The sequence below is a fragment of the Vanellus vanellus genome (genome assembly GCF_965231255.1).
Source record: "Vanellus vanellus genome assembly, chromosome: 22".
In the NCBI taxonomy this organism is placed as follows: Eukaryota; Metazoa; Chordata; class Aves; order Charadriiformes; family Charadriidae; genus Vanellus; species Vanellus vanellus.
The window spans coordinates 4,632,336-4,651,325 of NC_138927.1; the positions used below are offsets into that span (position 1 = coordinate 4,632,336).

At 46.1% G+C, this 18,990-nt stretch overlaps 1 protein-coding gene across 1 annotated transcript in view; it reads right to left on the reverse strand.

The window, feature by feature from the left end:
• Positions 1–603: 603 nt before the first annotated feature.
• MAN1C1 (mannosidase alpha class 1C member 1) overlaps positions 604–18,990 on the reverse strand; it is a gene marked incomplete at its 5' end in the record, with an annotated part of 64,084 nt that continues 45,697 nt past the window's right edge. Inside the window, 8 exons of the mRNA XM_082494231.1 lie at positions 604–1,704; positions 2,370–2,485; positions 3,322–3,494; positions 5,658–5,877; positions 6,071–6,186; positions 9,761–9,854; positions 12,371–12,494; positions 16,790–16,884. Coding sequence (XP_082350357.1) covers positions 1,587–1,704; positions 2,370–2,485; positions 3,322–3,494; positions 5,658–5,877; positions 6,071–6,186; positions 9,761–9,854; positions 12,371–12,494; positions 16,790–16,884 — 1,056 coding nt within the window. The 3' untranslated portion in view covers positions 604–1,586. The remainder of the gene's footprint in view (positions 1,705–2,369; positions 2,486–3,321; positions 3,495–5,657; positions 5,878–6,070; positions 6,187–9,760; positions 9,855–12,370; positions 12,495–16,789; positions 16,885–18,990) is intronic.

Below are 18,990 nucleotides of genomic sequence, written 5' to 3' on the forward strand. Positions count from 1 at the left end.
TGACCTGATCCTCTTCTACCAAGGGCACATCTTCCTTGCTCCAGCCTTTCCCCCTGCTCTCTGGAACCTGGGATTCCTGAAGGTTGGTCTTCCTAGTAAAGGCTGAGGCAAAGATATTTAACATTTCAACCTCTTCCATGTCCTGTGTAACCAGGTCCCCTGTCTTGTTGAGCAGTGGGCCCATATTTTCCTAGTCCCCCTTTTGTCACCTATGTTCTTATAGAAGCCCTTTTTCTCATCTTTGACATCCCTGGATGAATTAAATTCCATTTGGGTTTTAGCTTTCTTAACATCAGCCCTGGATGCTCAGACAATGTTTTTGGAGTCCTCCCAGGTTACCCATCCTTGCTTCCACCCTCTGTACGCTTCCTTTTTGTGTTTGAGTTTGGCTAGGAGTTCTCTGTTCGTCCACGCAGGCCTCTTGGCATTTTTGCCTGACTTCCTGCTCATTGGAATGGAACTTCTTGGGCTTGGATGACATGATTCTTGAATATTAACTGGCTTTCTCAGGCCCTTCTTCCATCCAGGGTCTTATCCCACAGGACTCTTCCAAGCAGATCTTTGAAGAGGCTGAAGTCTGCTCTCCTGAACTCCAGGGTTGTGAGCTTGCTTTTCACCCTCCTTCCTGCCCTCAGGATCCTGAACTCCACAATCTCATATGGCAGCCAAAGCTGCCTTTGATCTCCACATCCCCAATGAGCCCCTGCTTGTTGGTGAGTGTGAGGGCCAGCAGACCACTTCCCTTTGTTGGGTCCTCTGTCACCTGGAGGAGGAAGTTATCATCAATCCACTCAAGGAACCTCCTGGATTGCTTATGTCCTGCTGTGTTGTCCCTCCAGCAGATATCGGGGTGGCTGAAGTCCCCCATGAGGACCAGGGCCTGCAAATTCAAACCTGAGGCTGCTCCTATCTGTCTGTGGAGGACCCGATCCTCTTGTTCTTCCTGGTCAGGTGGCCTATAGCAGACACCCACTATAATGTCACCTTTACCTGTCCTCTCTTTAATCCTAACCTGTAAGCTCTCAGTCAGCTCCTCATCCATCCCCAGGCAGAGCTCCACACGCTCCAGCTTCTCTCTCTCACATAAAGGGCAATGCCACTTCCTCCTTCTCCTGTCCTGTCCTTCCTAAAGAGCCTAGAAAGCCTACCGCCTAGAAAGCACAGTATATTGAAAACTGTTAATTAGAAAGGTGATAAATCCAAGAATATATAAAAGGCAAAAATGAAACAGAAAAACAAAAGGAGGATGCGTATGTGTGTGAAGTCTATTTTATGGCAAACTTCCAGTCCTTTGGCCACTATAAAGCAAAGTCAGTGGATTTCATATAAATTCTCTGTATAAAGGAATGTCTATGAACTGTGTACAATATGGCCCAGAATAAACATCTCATTATCAGGCTAATAAAGCTCCTCACAGAGGAAAAGAAGGTGCTTATGTCATGGTTTCATCTCCCCAATATAATACTGTCCGGAATTGGACTAGTGCCCCAAAATACCATTTTAGGAACAACGCAAATTCCTTTAATGGAAAGGAAGTGCAGTAATGCGCCGATGCTGCAGAAGCAGAGCGCTGGGCAATGGCCTTCCTACTGCACGCTTGCTTTAAAGTTCGTGTGGTTGACTGGCAGGGGGTGAGCCTCTGTGTTGAACACCCAGTCGTCCAGGGACAGCACATCATCTTCACAGAACAGAAGATAGAGGTACCTGGAGCCATAAGGCGAGGGTGGGCGGGAAGAAGATGGACACAAAGGGAGATTAAAAGAAACTCAAGCGGTACTCTAAGCATGCACAAGCAAGCACTGTCAGCAGGACTGTGATGGGAACTGCCACTGGCCTAAGCTGCCACAGTGACACATTTCCCACCTCCCTGCCTCACTCTCCTGCTGGAAACTACCACCCCTGGTGCAAGGGTGGCAAAATGGGATGGGCATCTGCACTCCGCCACCCTGCAAACATTAGCTCACGCTACCAGCAAGGGCAGATCTGCACCAAGGGGCAGCAAATTCAGGCCATAGTCACACCTCCTCTGCACGCAGGACATTAACCTGGCAGGGGACACAGCTGCCTCTTAAACCATCAGCGCTAAATTCAAGGGAGCTCAGCAGTCAGATCCTCCCACTTCGGGCAGCTCTAAATCACGGGAAGAGTCCTTTAAATCCAGCACATGAGCAGAAACCTTGAGAGTGCCAATGGCAGCAGTGTTTCTACAGGAGGAAACTACCAAAGCTTTGCGGCACCCATAGCCTTGCCCAGTCTTCCCCTCAGAGAATAAGACTTCCCCCTTATTATTTGAGTCATCTTAGCAGGCAAGAGCGTTGATGCTGCAGGAATTATGCTCCTCTGAAAGACCTCTGTGATACTACACTTACTTCAGAGTCTCTGCGAGGAAAAAACTCTGTTGCATGTTGTCATGGGTTGGGGTTGTGGTGTAAACATCTCGGATGCCAGAAAAACCAGCTTCTACTCTACAATGTTTTTCCAGGGCCTGAGAAAAGAAAAGAAATCTCAGTAACACACAATAGCGTGGAGTAACTCATTAATCATCATCAGTTGCATTACAAGTCAGCTTTACAAATCAAATTCCAGGTTTATAGTAGCCTCTGTCTCTTACTGAAGAGCATGGTGATTACTCCAGACTCTGGGAATAAAGCTAGTTCTAATGAAACAGCAAGAGAAACATAAACTGCCTAAGTTAGTTGATTGATTGACCTTGACGTTACACACAGAGCAAAAACACATCTCAAATGGCAACTACAGCTGTTTGCGGAGCCTCTTTTCCAGGGCAGTAGACAAATGACAGTTCTGCCACTGAAACGCAGCCCCTGCTAGGATGTGGGGCAGCAGCCAATGGGCTATTGTACGAGCTAGAAAGAGGTGAGGCACTTTCTGGCTGGGAGGTCTTTGTGGGAAGAAGACAAGACAAAGGGCAAAGGCAGGTTTGCTGATTTTCCCTGGCCGGCTACGAACCAGTGGTTCTGAGCAGACCAGATATTTCAAATAGAAGGCTGACTTCTTTTTGCAGAGGGCTGTTACATTAATAGCAGGTTTTGCTGTCTGCAGCACTCATCTCCATAAACGTCCATGGTTTTGATTGATTGATTGATTTTAGCATAGCCCAAAAGGGAGAAGAAAACATTCACAATGATCAACAGAGACGCCACACTAAATTGAGCTATTCTGTGTATTCCTGCCCCATTGCTAACGTGTCTTAGTGTCTAACATAATTTAAATAATTTCTGCTCTTTTTATTGACTGAAGGAAAGATCTCTGTAAGAATCCAGCCGCCTGTAAGAGTTATTACTGTGAGTTTTCCAATCATACCTTCACAACCTCCCAGCCCCACTGCCTGTATTTGGGATCATGTGTCAGCCGCCACATGTACATGTAGCTTTCTACCACTTCTGGGCGTAGGATGTAGTAGCGCTCGCTGAGTCTGGTTGCCATGGCTTCAGTTCCAGCATCAAAGCGAAAGGCTTCAGGGCCGAGTTTGGTATCTAGACAAAATCACACACATGCGATGGTCAGTTTGAGGAGAAAGCAAGTAAACAGACTGTCCAGGGGCTTTTATGCTGCTCAGGCTGCCAACATTTAAGTAAGGCTTGTGGGAGGTCAGATGAGCAGATCAGTCATGCCTGGGTATCACATCAACCTCACAGCTGATGTCAAAACAGGGGCAACACCACAGAGTGCATGAACTGTGCCCACTGCTGCTCCAGGTGTTGCTCATCCTGTGGTACATCTGGGTACTATCTAGGTGAGGATAAAGTGTTTCTGAGGGTGGATACAACTGACAAAACACAGACTTGGACCACCTTTGAGTGTGGAGAGGGCAGATACAAATCTTCCCCATGCCCTAGCACTTTTGCTGGGCTGGTATTTGCTCCTAGGAATTGCGCTGCCCCTGACCCTGAGAGCAGAATTTGTCATTGAAGGCAAACTCAGAACCCAGATGGGAAAGAACAGAGAAGCAGATCCTGTCGTAAAGCCTCAAAGAGAAAACACATTAAAAAGAAAATCTAGCCATGCAGCTGACCCTGCCATAACAGAGATATTGATATGCTGCTCCCAGGCAGGGGGTTTGTTTCACAATTATCAGTCCACCTGACTGAGCCATTTTGCCTGCACTGCAGCACAGAGGCTGTAAGAAGTGGTACCTGGGACCTGCAATCACTTCTTCTGCCATTCCTTCTTGTCCACTAGCGGCCTCTTTGAAAAGAAGACATCAGGATGATGGGGAAACCTTAATCAATTTCACTGGTATTTTATAAATAAAACATTAAGAGTACCTTGGTCCTTCTGAGTGTCCCTTACACAAGAATCTCAATCTCTTGCAAGCATTAGCTAGCACTCATCCCTACTTTCAACACCAACCCTCTCCCTGATTAAAAAAACAGGGAAACTGAGCATAGAGGCTGCTTATGATCGTGTCATGAGGTTTCTCTTGCTGTACGCATGTGTCTACCACAAGGCTGTATTTCAGGGAGTCATTTTATTTCTCTAAATATTTTGCATGCTTTCCCTGGGCCCTCCACTCTGTGTGGGCATCTAACAGTGTTCACTAGCTGGACTATTTGCTGAGAGCCAGGGTGACATGCACAGACGTTCTTTGCAAAACAACGAGCTCGCTGAAACGACAGCACCATAACCAGTGTGGGCAGCCTTGCTATTGTCCTTTCTATGCTGATGGATACTGCTGAAGGTGAAAATTGGCTCCAGGCACTCACAACCAGAGGGTTATTAGTTCGGGTGGCTTGTTTTAGTTCTTTAAGTGCTGGGGGGAAAAAAGAGTTATTTGCAAATATCATTTCAGGTTAGCTTGAAGTTTATTGGGCAAACATGCTGGACACCAGCTGCTGACGTGCACTTTCTGATGTGGGGAAGGTGTGAAACAGCCTTTGGGAACAGTTAGTGCAGACAGACCTGTACTTGACAAGGTCCTGGAAAGCAGACTGCTGCATCGCTGCCTACAATCTCAGAAGAGCTACAGAGATGCCTACAAAGAAAGGAGCAGAATCCAACGCAAACTTATCATGCTGAAAGCCCTGCAGGCAGAGAACTAACCCAGTCTCTCATTCATCACCAGTCACTGCTCTCCCAAAGCACTGATAAGCACGCCGGGTGGCGAAACAAATTTTACTGGACTTGTGAAATAGAAAGACTCAGCCAGCCTCTGCTTAGGCAGCTGAGAGAGGCTGAATAACTTCACTTTTTTTTGGCTCCTACCAGCAGCTGCAGGTCTCCAACACTCTCCTGTTGGGTTTCTCAGCTGCTCTGCTGCATATAGTGGGACACCCTGCAATTAATCACTATTAATCTCCCCTTCTTGTCTGCAAAGGGGTGTGGAAAGGCAGACACACACTATAGCCTTGCTGGGAGAAGGCTAGTTCTGGGACTGGGAGGCGGGACTAGGTATTCAGCTCTGGGTTCATTTCCCAACTCTGCCACAGGAGCTCACATCTGCCTGTCCCCCTCGGCTCCAGCTCTCCGCTATGTAAACCATATTGCTTTCTCTTCTAGATATCCCAGAAAAGACAAGTGAAAATCATACACAGGGATACAGATACACAAAATACCCTACTGCAAACCTCTGCCACACAAAAGCTGAGTCTCCTAAGGCTATCCCTTACCAACATTTTCTAGGCAGCCCACAGGTTTACCTGAGCGTGCATAAGACTCGTGACATGTGTTTGTTATTTCTGCAGCGAGGTCCATGTAATGTTGCTTTCTCTCTTCTCCAGCATGTTCAGCTCCGAGTGCTATCATGCCCCCAGAGAAGCAAGCCAAATGGCCCATTTTGTGATCCAAGATGCCACCCCTCCATTCAGCAATGTAGGTCAATCCTCCAGCAGACTTTTTGACCAGATGCTTTTCTATTGCCTAAAGGGATGAAAATCATGATTTCAAGCTACTCAGAGGACAGTAAGTATAACTTACTTACTAAGTAATTCAAGATACTTAGTGGACAGGAATGAATACCAAGGAAACCCAAAAATCTGAGATGTTTTTGCCTGAAACATTCTGATGAACAATGTCCCACACAAAAAATACAGAGCAGCAACCTGCTCCTTACCTCTAGTGCATCGTCGTACATCTTTTTAGCTTCAGAGTCTTTCTTGTCTGACATCAGCCAAGATTTGATGAGATACTCATAAAAGCTGTCCCCAAGCCCCCCAATGGAGACATGGTCTGTAGTGGGAAAGCCAGAAAAGAACTTCAGGTTCATGATATACAATGAGCAGTTGCTTTACAAAGAGCAAACAACCATGTCCTATTTAATGCCCTTGTTCTCTCCTCCCTCTTCCCAGTTTCCTGGGGAGACCTTGCAGCATTTCTTTTTCAAAAAGGAAGAAAGGTGGAAAGTGCAATCAGAAGAAAAATGTTCTGTCATTTTACAAAGCATTAGTATCCCTTACCAAAACTATTCAGAAGCCCTATTTTACAAGTTATTTATACTGCAACTTGAAGATGCTTCCTGTTTATGAAGCAATCACCATAAATCCCAGCCTCATAAACCAAAAGCAATGGCAGGTATCGATGGATCTCAACCTATATGAAGCCACTGGGTGCTGCCTCCCTGCCTCGGGAAAGGAATAACGCACGTTGGATCACACAGAGCTGCCAGCAAGGGGCTGCTGTAGGGACCTCTCGATCGTGCCATTTGTATTCCTGGCTCATGGCGGGACTCTGTGGCCTGGGGAAGGCTGGGGTTGTTGGCGTATTAAAATGATAAAGTCAGGTACAAGGATGTGCACTGAATATTTTCTTCTGCAGAAATCGGATTTTCAAGGCTATCTCTTCAGAGTACACAATGCTCTGACCTTACTGGAGAGGAGGATGCTGAAGAATTGTACTGTGAAATGGGCATGACAGCTGCAGGTTTCTGCCTGGGGGGAACTGCTGGATGGATTTATATCTTTGAACTATACCACAGGGGGAAAAGCAGCACTCATTCTCTCAAGCAGCCAAGTAGTCCCCTTTTTAGAAGAGCAAGATAAATTACCCACCGTGGACTGAACCATCCCTGTTAATTAACAGTGTCCACCTCTGTGTCTGCACGCATCCTCATTTCAAACGTAAGCAGATGCAGCAGGGTTTTCAGAGTTAGCTGTTCAGATTTTTATTTTCCCTTTCACTGTACATATATAAAGTCCTAAGGCTTATTCTAAATGCTAAATCCTACCGACAGAAGAGATCAACAGCCATGCATTTTCCTGACCTGAAGAGCAAATATCCCTGATACAGTGTGTCCAATGATCCATGGAATAATCCATAGCAAAACAATGAGATTAGACGCATGAATTCAGAAAGAAAAAAGAGGACAGACTATTTGCAAACACTGGCTGCACAGCCTGTCTTTAAAGAGAAGCTCTGTGATCCTAAGTGTGTCATTCATAAAATCACCAAAGCAGGAGCTCTGGTACATAATTGCTTTCCATATGGCATCAGCTTTGCCAGCATTTGCCTCCTAGGCACTTTGCATAAACAAATCTCTTATTTCAGCAGGGGACCATGCTTTAATTTTCTAAAGGTAACAACCGCACTCAGAAGAGGTACAGCACTGCCTCTTCATTTAGAAGATCTGCTCATTCAGCCAGGTCAAAGATACACCTTTTAAGAAAATCACAGCAATTCCAAGAAAAACAGCTTCCCGCAAAGAGCTTTAATGACGAGAGAAAATGAGAGCCTGGCACCTACAGGGAACATCTCTGTGGCAGGCTGCAGCTGCCTCCCTACTTTGGTCCTAATCTATTTCTCACCAGCAGTATTGGAGATGCAGAAGAGGCTGATCAGCCTTTTCCCCCACTGGAATACGGACTCAGACCACAAGGTCATGTTATGAGCAACTGCCACAAACAGCCTGTGCCATGAGTTGCCCTCTTGACATAAAACTCTAGGAGAGAGGTTATCTCTAGTCCTTTTGCATAAATCAGCCTATCCCAGAACAAGTAGTCAGAGGTTACTTTTAATAAGCTCCAAGAACCAGCAAAGGGCCCCTCTATATGTCAGCAAGGGGTGGGAGTGGGTCAGTACAATGAAGTAACATTTGCAGACATAAATAGAATTAAATTAGTGGCAGAAGAGATGAGTGCTGAGTATCAAGCTGAGTAGTTTAACCATCTGAATTAAGAGCACAGCTCTTCAGTTTCCCAAAGATTCTGTAACGATCAGTTATGGAAACAGACAGGCACTTCTTCTCCTCTCAGCACCAATGAATAGGCAGAATTAATGCTTGTGTCTGGGAAAATGTGCAGTGTGGCTGCCAGTTGAGAATAACCTAAAGAAAATGGCATCTCAGGGGTGCAGTAGGGGATGGGAGATTAGCTTTTCAAGTGGAACATATTGCAACAACTCTGCAGAGACAAATGTGGAGGGGAAGCTGAACTGCTTACAAAGAGATTGGATAACTTTGAAGATCAATTAATGGGACAAACACAGAAGTCTACTTTCTTTCCTCGTGGCACCAAAGGACAGCTCTGGTTTAATGGGACAACCACAACCATCCAAGATGCTTTGTTAGGACACCTTTCAGGCCAAGCCCTGTCAATTACCGCTAGAGATGCTGATGTGGCAGTTAAAGGTCAGGGATTGCTCACAGCTAGGGCTCCCTTACTGTCTCAGATGATGGCAGCCATGCAACTGCCCATCAGTTACAATCAGAGCTATTAATACAGTAGTTGTAAAGGTCTGGAGCAGAGCAAACAGTGCAACGGGACGTGGGGCACCAGGTAATGCAATGACTCAAAGAAAACTACTTAAATGATATAAATGCAATCCACTGACAGGTTAAAAACAACTTCTGCAAAAAGAGACTTTTCTTTCCTTTCACAGAGAAACACAAAATCCAGCAACCCTCCTTTGCCAAAACAAGCAAACCCTTAACAGAGTGGAAGGTTGAGGTCAGAGATCTGGGGCACAGCAGCAGAAGTAACCTCTCATGTTCCTACCAGAGAGTAAGCTTCTGCCCTTTGGTGGCACAAAAAGAGGGGTAGAGTCTCTTCTCTGGGTAAGGAAGGAGCTGTGTGTGTAAAGTAGGAAAGTAAATAATCTTTCCCTGGGCACACTGCTTCTAATATTTCCTTGCTCTTTTCAAGCCCTTTCCTGGTTATTGCTCCTCATTTATATCAGAGCAGTATCTATTTATTGCCCATGTCTCCAGTGCTGGCCAGGGCTGGGTTCCCAACAAGTGAAAAGAACACCTGCTTGTCTCACCCCTCTTGCACAACATTGCACTATGTGCAGGTACCATGGTGACAGGTACACAAATGCACACAAGAGAACACATCCCTAGATCCTAGGGGAATCTGAGACTCTGTAAGCCCTCTCCCTCTCCAGGTGGTTCCTTACTTGCTGCAGCACACTCAGGAAGTAAATCTCATAGCGCTTCTGCTCACAGCCTTCATGTGCAACTCCCAAGTAGGTCTGTGGCTATGTGATGACTGCAGGATGAGGTTTTAAAGAGATGTACTGATTTCTAATATCTGTGTGATGAACCATGTACCATTATCCTCCCCTGTGCAAGAGAGGCCCTAATTCTCTCTGGAGGTGAGACACTCAGCTGGAAACAAGGCTGATGGAATAAGTGTACAATTACTATATTGCATCTTACAAATCAGGTTGCATTATCTAATCACATGTATAACAGGCTGCCTGACATGACACTTCTTTGGCTTGCTACTCTGACAGTTGCCATTGCTTCCAAAAGAATAATGGAAAGACTGAAATGCTCCAGGCAGGACTCTCAACGCAGAGTGATACCTACGCTGCACCCAGTTCCCTGTCACTGGGCTGAGAAAGTTGGGATAAAGGCCCTGCGGCTTCTCAACTCTGTTCAGGACTTTGCGGATGTTCATCACCTAGGAGAGATGAGAGACAAGAACTATGTTACTTCTCTGCTGAAAAAGCCGACGGTTTTGCACTGTCACCAAGAACTCTGTAATTCATCAGTGCTGATCCCTGGCTGAACAAGCACAGCAGCCTGTAACGCTGTGAATCATCATGCAAGCAGAACCCAGTGACATAGCTCTCCGGTGAGAGGGCTGATGGAGAAACTTTCCTGCTGGACTCCTCAGCACAATCTTTATCCAGCTCTGTGGGATTTTAGAAATGATTCTAAAAACCCTGCAAGGCCCCATTTCAGCAAGCAGTGGAAGCAGTTCGCTAACAGTGGTCCAGAAGCAATCCTGAGGATTTGAGGTTTGGGTGGAAATGTATGAGATGCAGAGGGTGATTTTTTTCCATGATCCAAAGGGAAAGGTGTGGCAGGGATGAGTGACTCACACAGTACTTATATTCACCATGTGGTCATTTAACATGATGAATTGGGGCCTTTAATTTCAACAACAGACAGCTCCTTTAATATGCTAGAACAGCTGTACTTATTTTCTAAAACCTCCCTTGGTTTCACCCCCATTAAATCCAATAGGCCTTCCCCATAAGAGACAAAGTTAAATAGTATGCAGCATAAATATTCTATTATAACCTACAGAGCAGCTAATACACTCTAAACCTTTTATAAAATTAGACAATTTGTACGCCAAAAGCTGGCTACAGACTTAAGTCGATGCTTCCAAGTAAGTCGTCAGGCTGGATAATATTTACTGAAGTTTAGTAGCATGGCATATTAATGACATGTTTGAATAAAAGACACAGATGGACTTTATTCTTGCTAAAATCACACAAGTCCCAAGCTGCAAGTTAATGAGTTGATCTGTTCCTCTGAAGTAATTTCCCACAGGATGGGCTGTTTGAGCCCACATCATCCTACAATTTTTCTCTCAGAGGGTGTTAGGACGAATGTGATACATTTTCTGTGGCACACATCAGGCATGCTCAGCTCAGGAGAGTCCGTGAGCAAGGTTCTACCCTTATCCCTCTATGGGCTTAGCAGGAAAAGAGGGAAACTTGTTAGGCTGGGGACAGAGACTTGACCCTGGCTCAAAATACCACAGTTTGAACCCGGAATATGGATGCAATTCTAGTTTTTAACAGTGCATCTTCTTGCCCTTGTGTTTTCAGTGCTCATCTCTCTTCCCTCCTCCTTCATCTCCTTCACACACATTTTCTTTCCATGCTGCTGTTCCCTTTGCCGGTCTTTTCTCAGCTCCCCCCTTCCTCTGAGCAATCTGTCATTATCACTGTCCTAAGGAATCTTTAGCTTGTCTCCTCTATTTCAAATCACCAGTCTGTCTTTATCTTCCCTACAGTTTCCTGGGTTTCTAGTTTCCCTTCAACCTCTGCTTTTCTCTCCTGCTCAGTCCTCTGCAACATTCCTCTTGCTCACCCCACCCTTATTGCTTTCCATACACTCCATCCTATTCTCCATTTTGCTCTCCTAGCTGCTTCTTTCTCTTTCTTCCTGTCTTTTCTGCAAATTCTCTTATTGTTTCACAACTGACAGACCTGCACCACAAATATCCTGGAAAAGTACCATTTCGAGCTTCTTTTTGACAATCCCAGAATCACTGTCTGTTTTCACCCCACCGTGGGACTCTGGACAGGCCCCATTTCTTTTGGGCTCATGGGGGCAGTTTGGATTCTAACTGGAACAATTTGTCTCCCTCAAAGCTGGTTCCTCAGGGACGTGCAGTGAAGGCTAATGACCTGCTGGTATCCAACAGCATATTTATTAAGTTGCTCTCGCATGCACTACAAGATCACTTGTGGAAAAAAAAGCTCAAGGTAATGTATAATATTAATAGATTTTCAGTTACAAGTTACACAAAAGGAATCCAATATGTCAACTGTCAGGGCTTTCCTACATAAGAGACCTCAGCAGAAATCTTGCTGGCTGGAGCATAACATTTAATGCCTGTTTAGAGTAAAAAGGTCTGCAAGTACAAGGCACTACTATTAGGATATCAGAATTAACAATTATCTTTGCAGTCTGCATCCAGCAGATGGTTTAATTTTGGCTGTGCCCTTGTCTGACTAAGTTTTTGCTACAACTTCACATGACTGAGACATTGGGAAAAACATTCCCATCTCCCCAGTGGCTGCAAGTGATGGAGAGGCAGATGAAGGGGCTACAGCAAATGTAAATGGCCAATGAAAGCACTGGGGTAGCTGCCTTTCAAGGCCTATTGGTGTGACGGGATCTCCAAGAGGAGCTCGCTGTGACCTTTTCAGCGAGCTGGTGCACAGGATGCTCTGAGGCCTGGGAACCTCTGCAGCCTGCAAGGCGCAGGTTTCTGAACCCGTGTCGCACTCTGGAAGGTTCCTCCTCTGTTGAGTTCTACTGGGACTGGTGAGAAGGAGCACTTTGCTGCCACGCTGTATGCTGCAGGCAGAGCACAGTGCTGCTCTGCTCCAGCGCTGACCCCAGGAGTACGAAGAGACCAGTTCACTAAACACCAAGTTGGGAAGTACTTGCCTTTTCTGCAAACACTGGGTTGCCAGAGAGCTCCGAGAGGTGCAGGAATTCTAAGTGCAAGGTACCAAATTCTGCTAAGATGCTGCTTCCGGCAGATGCCCAACCCCAACTCCAACTCATGCCGCTGCAAGGAGAGAAAAGGGAGCCTTCATTGCAAGGAAAACACAGCCAAAGCCTGAGGTCCCCCCACCACCCCAGTGCAGATCGTGCCCTTGCTACGTGCATGCAGTGCACACCTGATGTCAACAGGGGCCATGTAAAGGACATACACAGATTTTTAGGACTCTTTCGTGGAACAGAACAGTTCTAGTGGGATGGATTGTTTAGGACAGGGCAAACACACAGACTGTACCTACTGTGAAACTGCAGGTTTTGTGGGAGAATAATCCTTCCCAAACAGATCGGCTTAAAGGAAACTTTGGAAGAACACTGACAACCTGCCCTACACAAGACATTTTGGAATATAACATGTCTCTAAGTGGCTTGGGTTGAACTCTCGCATCTCAAATGTCCCACAAGTCCAACAAGGCTGCTACTTTATGGAGAATCCATACTGTCCCTAAGCACCTTGTTTCAACAAGATCTCACACTCTTTGTATGTCCGTGACACTGACGTTCCCAGCGTATGCTCGCTTGCAGAGGATAAAGCACACAACAACATCAGCGCTAGAGGAAAGATGTCATTGGGCAAACCTGAAAAGCCATGGGGAACCTTGTGCCTTGCAAGAACAGGAGGGCCAGCATAAACCTACAGAAGCTGGCAAACACTGTCTGAAGAAGCTATACAAAGTGCCTCTGCCCCTACTTTTGATGTACTGGGATCTCTCCTCAGTTTCTGTTTGTCTCCCCTCACCCTGCCAAATCCATGCAAAGAGAGAAATCAGCACTGAAGGAAAGCAAGGAGTCGATTCTGGGGATGAGGAGGGCATAACTTCTCCCTTAAATCTCAAAGAAAACTAACCAGAGGATGTGGGATGGCAGAGCCTCTTCCAAGCACTAACAGCCTCACTCTTGGATTTGCTTTTACATTCAACCACTTCTTGGATCCCACTGCTACAGATTCCAGCTCTGCGCCTCTCTGAAACCTACACAAACATGAAAATGCCCTATATCCTTAAGCCTTGGTCCCAAACTAGCCTCTGCAGGTGTGGGCCCAGGGAAGCTTGGCTAGGCCATCTCAGAAGTGACGCGGCTTTGATTTTCACATCTCTGCGAGCGCTGTTTGCAGTTGATACTGATGAGGTAACAGGTTTCCTGTGTTGGGGGGGCGGGGGTAACACTAGATGGCGCCTGAAAGCTTGGCTATCAGAAGAAAAAGGTTCCTGTTGTTTACAGGAGGCTAAAACTAATGATCTTTTTTTTGGGGAGGGGGAAGCTTCCCCTCCATGTGATGTACGGAAACCCATTTCAGGTCCAGAGCTGTTTGTTTCGCCTCCAGACAAAAAGAGCCATTAGATAAGCAATATGTTCACGCTGTTTCAAATTGCTCAGTCACTGCCAACCGTCAGCCTTCCCTGTAAACTGTCAGGAGGCTGTATCACCAGCTCTTCATTTGAAAAGACTGTGTGCAGCCAAAAAAAAATAGGTACCTCAACGACATTGAGTGTTTATGGCAGAAATCTCCCTGCGCAGGCAGAAAGGTCCTCCAGTCTGACCAGGTTGATGTTGGTTTTAATATTGCATTGGACATATCTGCTGAACCTGGCAGCAGCTGGCCCTGGGACAGGTGTGCTAAACAATCCCAGGGTGTTCTCATATCTATAAAGAGTCAATTACTTTTTCTTTATTTACTGCACTGAAGGGACCTTGTAACAAATACGATCTCACAAACAGAAACTGCCTTCTGAGCTAGTTCAAATGAGCAGAGCTTGGAAGCAGCCAAATGGGGCCGCGTTTGTTGTGACAGCCGCTATGTGGGGTCACAGCAGCCAACACAACCCTCCTCTGGGAACTTCTGTCCCAAACACGCAGCCAGGCGTTGCCTGCAAGGACCACGCTGCTGAGGACCCGAGCCCTGGGTTACAAATCACAGTAACGCTCAAGGAGAGCTGCTCTGGAGGAAACAAAGTATGTCTGCAATGTGTCCCTGGGTTAAAGAGCAGCCTGAAATGACCCACTGCAGGAAAACAATTTTTCAGCACTACGGACTGGACAAACTGCATCTTCACAGCTGCTTTATAACATCTCAGAGGAAACTATAGTTTAAAGGACCTTGGTCTTCAAGACAAAAGGAAATGCCCAGAGCTCTCTTTATCCCCTAGATAAGTGGGTCTTCCTTAAACACTGTCCAGTGCAAGCATGGACTGAAAATGTCTGCGTCATCTCCTTCCCTCATGGAGATCCAAAGCAGCAAAACACTGCCAAGTCAAGAGAGAGAACGGGAGGGGATGATGACAAAAAATCTGGAGGTGCAGAAGGTTTAGGGGAGATGTGAAGGAGATCAGAGGCCAGGGACTTTGAACAGGAGACATGGGGAGAGAAAGCGCAGCGCAACGCACAGGCAGAGAGCACAGAGCAGCAGCTTGAGAAGACAATGTACTCTAGGACCTGGCAGACAACGTAGCAGTTGGACCAGCAGGATGGAAAACAAGCCTGTGTGAGATATGATACAGTGCCTGTGTGAAAACAGAAGGCCACAGGGAAGCACATCAGCAGAGAGGGGACACAAGAGGAAAAGGTGGTGTGAGGTGATAGGAAGAGATAAAGCCAGCTGGCTATGAGAAGAGCTGGGGGGATTGGGTGTCTTTGTACTTGGGTCCTCAAAAATGTACACACAGAATTGACTTAATGCCAGCTTTTGTTCGTTTCAAATTTCTGAATATCATTCTTAACCCATCCCCCCAAGCTACCACCACCAAAAGCCTACACATGCTGCAAGACTCTCCTCCATTTGAGATGATGAAGTAGAACTGGAGAGAATTTCTTCTTGCAAAACTCTTCTGGGCATTGGTTTGGCCCTGATATTTGGGTCAGCGCACTCTCACAGCATCACCTCACTCTCCCCTGCTTCCACTTCCACACACGATCTCACATAGAGTAACTCCCTTCCCCTTTGGGTTCACAGCCGTTGGCTGTTCATCATGTTCCTGTGGTAGCCAGACTACAGATTTAGCTTGCTTCATCCTTGCTTCTAAATCAATTGATTCTCTGAGCCCTCACAGCAGTTTCATGGCCCTGAAGCCAGAGCTCAAGCCAATAATATGGGCTCTGGATTGTGGGCTCAGTGTTATTTTGATTTTCTGTGCTCTTAGTCAAGGTCACCAGCAAAACATTTCGGGAATGTCTAGGCAGACAGAGTCTGTTTCAATTGTCTTCACAAAGGGCAGGGGAGGGTTTGGCATTTCTGTGAAAGGTTAGTCTATGCTGAATCTTTATCAGCCACAGAGGAAGCAGATGTCTCTTCTGTAAGAAGAGACAATTAAAGACATGGTGGTGGCTCAAATTTTCACTGGAATCACATGCAGATAAGCCAACTGAACAGTGACAGTGATATTTGAGCAATGGATCAGCGTGAGCCAAACATTTGAAAGTCTTGCACTTCACAGATACATGAACCAAACAGGAGATTTGGGCTAAGAGATGAATAATGAATTTCATGGCTGCTGCTTTGAGTTTTGCAAGAGGTGAGGAGAAAAGGCTTTTCTTAACCCACATTTCCTGCTGTCTCTATTTCAGCCGGCATGCAGGTTTTACCCTGCGGGATTTGTTTGTAGGCATCAAAATAAGCCAATGAGCCCTTCTTGGCAGAGAACACTTTCTACTAGCAAGAATCAGAGACTGGGAGCCCAGTCTCCAGGTTTGCCTCTGTTTGCTGAGAGACCTTCAGCAGAGTATTTAACCCAGCTGCCTCAAAGCTCCCCTCCAGCACGAGAACACCACCTGCCTGACAAGAAATGTTGTGGCTCTAAGTGAAGGACACACACCTGGCTGAGTGCTGCCAGAAAGGAGACAACTAGAGCATCTGTATACTCCCCCCTTTCCAGCAGCAAAGCTGTCAGTCAGTCCCATCCAGTTCCTTTCCCAATTTTTCCAAACATGGAACCTGTATAAATTCACACGCACCTAGTTGGGCACACTGCAAAAATACAGAGAACACCGCATGCTACGTGCAGACTACAAATAACCTTTCAAAGAAAATGAGAGTGAGGAAAATGCTATTGCAGCAGGGAGCCCTGCCAAGAGGTAGAGGAAGAAACTGCGGATAGCCCAAAATTAATAAAACACAGCTGGGTTTAACTTGAGTCACCTGCAATCTCTGCCAAGGCACCTCTTGGTTTTGAGTTGGCAAAACAAATGACCTCGAAGAATCTGCACTAGAGGGGGGCACCTCTGAGGAACTGCTGCTGTTCCTGCTTGAATCCTGGTCTTTTACAAACATTCAGTAATAAAATGACATGCTTGTAAGGACGTGTGTCTTGCCTGCCCAGATTTATGACGCCACGTGGGATACCAGTGGGGGTGTTAAAAGCTGGCAAAAGTTTCTCTCCAAGTTCCAGAGCTTTACTCTTGAACACCTGTTAAAAGAAGAAGAGAGGATAAATATATGATGGACTGCTTGTGAATCCTCATCACACTGGTTTCTTGCAAATCCCCATTTCCAAACATACCGTTATAAAAAACTAAAAGTGCTGCACTGTAAGAATCTACCATTTCAGGTATGCTGCTGCCCTAGTTCCACTGCACAATACATCTGAACCAAAAGTCATGCTGGTATCTATCCAAATGTCCTCTAAAAACCCACACTAAACCAGTCCCACATCCCCTGCAAAACCCTCAGCTGGGATGAGAGCAGCCAGAGCTGCAGAGCTCAGAACACCCCAACAGCAAATTTCTGTGATTGGAACTGACCCATAAAGTACTCTTTGGGTACAAATCCTTCCCTTTTCCCAGGGTGGCAGAGGACACAAGGAGGTAAAATGACTGAATTAAAATCAAAAGAAATCTTCCTGGGGTGAAGCATTGTTAGATTTACAACATGGGTTTGCGTAGCTTGTGTCATCTCCTGTTGCAAAACATGATTTCCAACGAACAATCTTTTACTTGCAACTCTTTTCCAGGAAGGATTCATAGATTCATGGCTAAACTGCTCCTTTTCCATTTGTAATGCCTCAGTTTGGGGCTTTCAAATCAAATTATAGCTTATGGTGGCTTGCAGCACAAAGCCACCATACACAATTACTTTGGGACAAACTGACACAAGCACTAATCTTTGCTCCAGAGATTAGTCCTGATCAAGGGAAGCCTGTAAGTGACTTAGGAGATAAAGCACAAGCCTTTTACCTCTAGCCCCCCTATACCAGCCCAAGATGTCATAGTAGTTCTCAGAAAGCAGGAATTTATTGCTCTAAAAATTTAGCACTGAGGAAACCTGAGCTCTCCTCTGGGCTTGCAGACCTTTGATACCCACACAAGGAGATAGGGGGTTGGTTCAGAAGGGAAAGCAAGAGACAGGGACTTGATTTTTGCCTTTCAGCCTGTTGACACTGACTGGGTAACGTGACAGGCGCTGCCCTGGCTGCTGAGCATTGCTGCTGACTGCACTTCAAGAGGTCACTGCTGGAGTTTTATGGTTTAATGTGGTTTCTTTTTGCTCTGTTGATCTGAAGCCTGTTGAAGTTGTGACTAAGACAGGCCCCGAGTTGGGGCACTGAGTCTTTGAGAGTTTTCCCTGGGGGGAAATCACAGAGAGAAGTTATTCCTGGAACTCATTTAAAATGCAACTAAAGTAACAGAGCTGCTCCTATGACTCTACGGATCAATGGTGCCACCAGGCAGTGATGAGCCATCCCATCCTATTATGGTGGACAGCACCCAGCCATGGTCAGTGTATGGCACGAAAGCTATGCTCTCATTTAAGAGCCACTCTTCCAGTTCCTTCACTCACAAAACTCCTCCTTGAATCAGAGTTTCTGCTTGCCTAAGACTTCCAGGGCAAAGGAATAATCTCTTCATCTCTCTACAGCCAGCTGTAAAATTCCAGTCCAGTCACATTATAAAACAGATTATGGCATTAAGCCCTGGCCTCTGCTGGGCTGCAGGGAAAGAAGGAAAGTGGAAGCGAGAGCCTCCTGCTTTAGCCAGGACTGAACGACTGCTCCACCATGCTACAGGAGGGGCTGCGACGCCTAACCCACACGTGCTGGGCAAGGGGACATTTTGTGGAGCTGTATCACTTTGTCACGAGTTGGCAGCATACAGGCACCCTGCCCTGGCAGTCTGCCACCCTCCTTCCCTGTACCCCAGGGCACTTTATCTTAGAAACTACTGCTACAGAAAGACTGTCCGTTAGAGTTTGGAGCACTTGCCACTAATCAGCTGCCCTCCTTAGTCCGAGGCAGAATCTGGAATGATGTTTGATGAAATATTGCCTATGTTTAGAATACAAAGGAACAAGTACAAAGACAAAGATCACTGCAAATGGCATTTCACTAGGGAGCAATGTGTCCAACCGAAAACATGTCTTGCTAGAATTGCCCACAGGAGAAAAGATCTTTGCAAATGAGGCATGCACGGTGTGTGCAAGGTAATTATGCGAGACTTAATTAAAAGAACATTAGTGGCATTTCGATATTCATAAAAACGATAGGTTTAGCCTGTTGTTATGGAGGGATTATCTGATG